The sequence below is a fragment of the Vigna unguiculata genome, chromosome 5 (assembly GCF_004118075.2).
Source record: "Vigna unguiculata cultivar IT97K-499-35 chromosome 5, ASM411807v1, whole genome shotgun sequence".
Classification (NCBI taxonomy): domain Eukaryota; kingdom Viridiplantae; phylum Streptophyta; class Magnoliopsida; order Fabales; family Fabaceae; genus Vigna; species Vigna unguiculata.
Window position 1 is genome coordinate 9,450,616 of NC_040283.1, and position 4,559 is coordinate 9,455,174.

Below are 4,559 nucleotides of genomic sequence, written 5' to 3' on the forward strand. Positions count from 1 at the left end.
GTTGTAAATAATATATTTGTGAGTAGTTGGGAATGAGAATTAATAGGTGGATTGGGGATGGTGAAATGCAGAACAATAAAGTTGACATATGTTGGAGTTGTAAAACCTACCATTATCAAGAAGCTCGTGACTCATACAAAACCACAAAAGATTGCCTTTTCTTCTTCTCAGTCATGCACCTTCCATGCATGCATCTTCTCCGTCCACACGGTTACGCACGAGTGAGGAATCAAAAAGCTTCCTTTAATTACCAACCATACGCATTCTCTTCTCCCACCAAAGAGAATGACACAACCCTATTCCTTCACAACTTCAACACTCTTCCACTTGTCAAAATATTCACTTCCACATACTTCAAAAAAATAAATAATAACCACAACAAAAGAAACCCGCATAAATTTATAACGATAATTTGAGATTCAACAACATTTAATTTGTTGAAGATTTTAAGTACAAATAAAACGAATTTATATAAATCTCACCTATTAAAATGATATCAGAACCATCTAAAACCTATTCTAAAGAGATTTGTTGTTTTTTGAGCTTATTGTGTCATTATAGAAATATTTATTGTTTGTTAGATCTAGTAAACTGTTGTCGAACTATCATTAATATTTAGGACAATGATATTTTAACCCATTTTTTTTTACTCACTTATAATCCACTACTTCAATCACGGTTAGATCATCACATTACATCATTAAAAAGAATAAAAAGACGATCTAATGATGATTAAAATAATGAATTAAAAGTGAGTAAAAAAGTGGATTAAAATATCATTTTTTTCTGATATTTAGTCCTACGTTTAAGATGGATTTATGCTTCTACATCAAAGATGGTGCATTAAAAATTTCACTTTTATTTAGAGTTTAAGATAAATATTTGAATTTTTATTATGATGAATGATAGTCCTTCTCATTGGAAAATGAAAAGAAAGGAAATAATGAAATGGAAAGAAAAGAGAGATTATTAGGAAATAATGTTGTAGGGAGGAGCAGGCCCCGTGATTCCCGAGGAAAGAGCATGCATTTGAAATATAAACAATCTTTTTGTGAGGTTTGGGTCTGCATCACAGACAGCACAGCATCACATTACAAATTTTCTAAACCCTTCTTCTCTTTCTCACTGCTGTCTATTCATACACTTCTTAATTACTCTCATTCATATTCACAATATTACTTTTCTCCCACTTCAATATCTTTGCTTTCATTCCAAATTCTCATTCTATATGAACCAATATATATGCAAGGTTTTCAGTTTAACAAATGATTTTTTTAAGATTCTAGTTCTAAACATATATAGTTTCATTTAATATTTCAATAAATTTTAACTCATAAAACTAGAATAACTTCATATATATAATGTTAGGAAAATAGTCTATGTTTGAGCTTAGTGATTTATTCGGTAGGAAAAAGATTGGTGCATATAAAAAATTAAGGCAAGAATGGCATTATCCACTTCTAGCTACCATGTTCTAATTTAATAAACTAAATTTTATTTAAGTAATATATATGTATACGCATATTTTATTATTATTTTTATATTCCCTCAATTAGTTCGTAGCCCTTTTCTTGAGTCTAATCTAACTCACCTAATTATGCTACACATTTTTTAAGCACCATTATACATATATATATATATATATATATATATATATATATATATTAATAAAAGAATCTGAATCATTGTTTATTTTGACGAGGACAAGTTATTTTTTTAAAAAGAAATCCTCGTTTGAATCCTTTATTGAATACTAATAATAAGTAATAATATTATTGTAGATATTAGGCTCGAGATCCAATCCATCTAACATTCGTACAAACCTAAAAACAATACTACTATAATGCGTTTAGGTAGGGAGAATTTACATATATAGATCCAAAATAAATTGACAATGTTCTACTTCAAGAAAATAATCTTTGAGATACCCATAAATATAGATTTAGTTAATTAACATGAATAATATCAGGCAAACATTTAGTAATATACGATGTCATATAACTTAGATTATGGCTTTTGAAAGCCACACTTCAATCAGATTGTCTTCAGAGTCAACTTTGGGTACCTTGTCACAACACAAACAAACATGACATAACATTAATAATGTTTTAAAAACAGTTATATATGAATTATTTTAAAATATACTAATATACATATATGTGCTGAGATCTTTTTGTTCTTTATTTGTTTAGTATAAGTTGTATAGTATTTTTGTGATGAGAAGAGTGAGACTCGTGTTTCAAATTTCTCGGAAAACATATTTTACTTTTGCCTACTGTATGCTATGTACGGTTCTACAAACGTTATACTAAGCAATTGCTGTGACTGGCTATAATTTATTCACACGAACTACTTTATTATTATGACGTAAAAAGAAAAAGAAAAATTGTTATCCAAGTTGGAACGATAAAATTGACGTCAAATGAAATAATCTAGTATATTCCTTCCATTCCTTGATGTCCATGCATTTATTAAATACTCCAACATGCTTACGATATATGAGAACCAAATTATTCGTTTACTCATCTCAAAGAGACACAGAGAAAGAGAGAAAGAGAGAGAGAGAAGATCTCAATCAATATATATGATCTAGACTGTTTCAGTATCTGGGCATGTCATGTTCGTCATCGATTTTTGTAGCCATTTGGTGTTGCTATGATCAAGAATTTCCTATTTTTCATCGGCCTAGTTTAATTGGAGGAGTTGCAGAAAAGTGTATAATTCCGACCAATAATTAACATATTACGACACAGAGGCAAGTGTTTTCTGTCTTGTTTCAAACTGTGATCTTAAATAATCCAGTGTGTGGAAGGTAATAATGAGGATGGAAGAAGAGAGACACGTCTCAGAATGTTCCAAGACAAGTCCTTCCAACGAAGAAGGGTTTGAAGAAAGTGAAGAGGAGAATGAAGGTGAGAGTAAGCAGAACAACAATGGAGGAAGCTCAAGCAACAGCACTGTGGAAGAGAACGAGAAGAAATCAACAGTGAGACCTTATGTTAGATCCAAATTGCCTCGGCTACGTTGGACACCTGATCTTCATCTTCGCTTTGTTCATGCTGTTCAAAGACTTGGAGGACAAGAGAGTGAGTTCCACACACATATAAAGCTTCTTTTATCACTTAGTTTTTCTAGATTTCAATTTATCCTTAGCCCTTGCAAGGTTAATTAGTTCAACAATTAATTTGAATTGTTATAGGAGCAACCCCAAAGTTGGTTCTTCAGTTGATGAATATCAAAGGATTAAGTATTGCTCATGTCAAGAGTCATTTACAGGTAAAAAAAAATCATGTGCTGGCTAAGTTTTTCTTTAAATAGCTGTTTTTGTTTGTAATTCTTTTGCCAATTTTGGTTAAATTCTTTTGTTTTGCCCATGTTTTTCCTTTTCCAGATGTACAGGAGCAAGAAGGTGGAGACAAATCAAGGTACAATAAGGTTTCCCTTTTTGGTATAATGCTAAAACCTTGAGTAAGTAATTAGGGTTTGTAATGCTTAGAATCCCTAATGAATATTTGGATTATGTGTGACAGTATTGGGTGATCCTAGGCTCCTTGTAGAAACTGGAGACAGAAACGTTTACAATCTCAGCCAAATTCCCATGCTTCAAGGCTACAATATTCCAAGCCAAACAAGGCACATATACTGCAACCAACAACTCTCACTTCAAATTCTAATTCTCTCAAACATGCATAGAATTTCACAACTGAATTCCATTGTTCTTTCTTCTTTCTACAGATATGGATATGGGGATGCTTCTCTTGCTATCTATGAAAACATGGTGAAAACCTGCATGAATAGGAGTTCAGCAGATGAATCTGGACCAGAATTTTGTGGCACCAGATTCACTGAGAGAACTCATGGAACCAATAGTAACATCAATTGGAGTCATAATCTGCCACAAGTTGATTGTTCAAGTTTTAACGAACACGAACCAAAACATAAGTTCTTGTTTGGTGGCAATGAATCCTTATGCAGACCACATCAAATGCAGCCAAGTGCACAAGAACTCATGCCAAACAATGACATGGCTTCAAATCTGGTGGAACTAAAGAGCTTAAAAAGGAAGGTTTCAGATACTGACATTGATTTGAATCTGTCACTTAAATTAAGTTCAAGGGTTGAGAAGCATGGAAGCATGGTGGAGCATGAAGTTGATAGCAACCTATCACTGTCTTTGTGTTCTCAATCCTCTTCCTCTTGGTTGAGAAAATCATCACAAGATCATTCTAAGGAGCAAGGGGAAAGAACCAGAACATTGGATCTCACTATATGAATGAGACAAAACTCTAAGTGAGATTCTAAGGTACCTGTCAGAAATTATGCATATTGTAACCAATTATTACATATTTTATCTGACACAAATAACAGTTTGTCTAATAAACAGTGGTGCTGAGAATCATCATCATCTCAAAACCAGTGTTGGTTCTACACTTGTTTAGTCATAGAAATGCTAAAAGATGGAGAAAGTTTCAGTACAACTAAATCATTCAAGAAAAACAAAGTTGTTTCTGTGCACCTCATAGATCAATAATGTGTAAGAGATGTTTATGTTTTTTTTT

General features: G+C 32.2%; 1 protein-coding gene across 1 annotated transcript; it reads left to right on the forward strand.

Annotated features, from left to right (window-relative positions):
* The first annotated feature begins 2,512 nt into the window (after positions 1–2,512).
* On the forward strand, positions 2,513–4,554 carry LOC114185985 (putative Myb family transcription factor At1g14600). The gene is made up of 5 exons (XM_028073975.1): positions 2,513–3,086; positions 3,200–3,276; positions 3,392–3,425; positions 3,531–3,633; positions 3,736–4,554. Exons 1-5 carry the CDS (start codon positions 2,819–2,821, stop codon positions 4,271–4,273), a joined length of 1,020 nt encoding a protein of 339 aa, XP_027929776.1. The 5' UTR covers positions 2,513–2,818; the 3' UTR covers positions 4,274–4,554.
* The last annotated feature ends 5 nt before the right edge of the window (positions 4,555–4,559 follow it).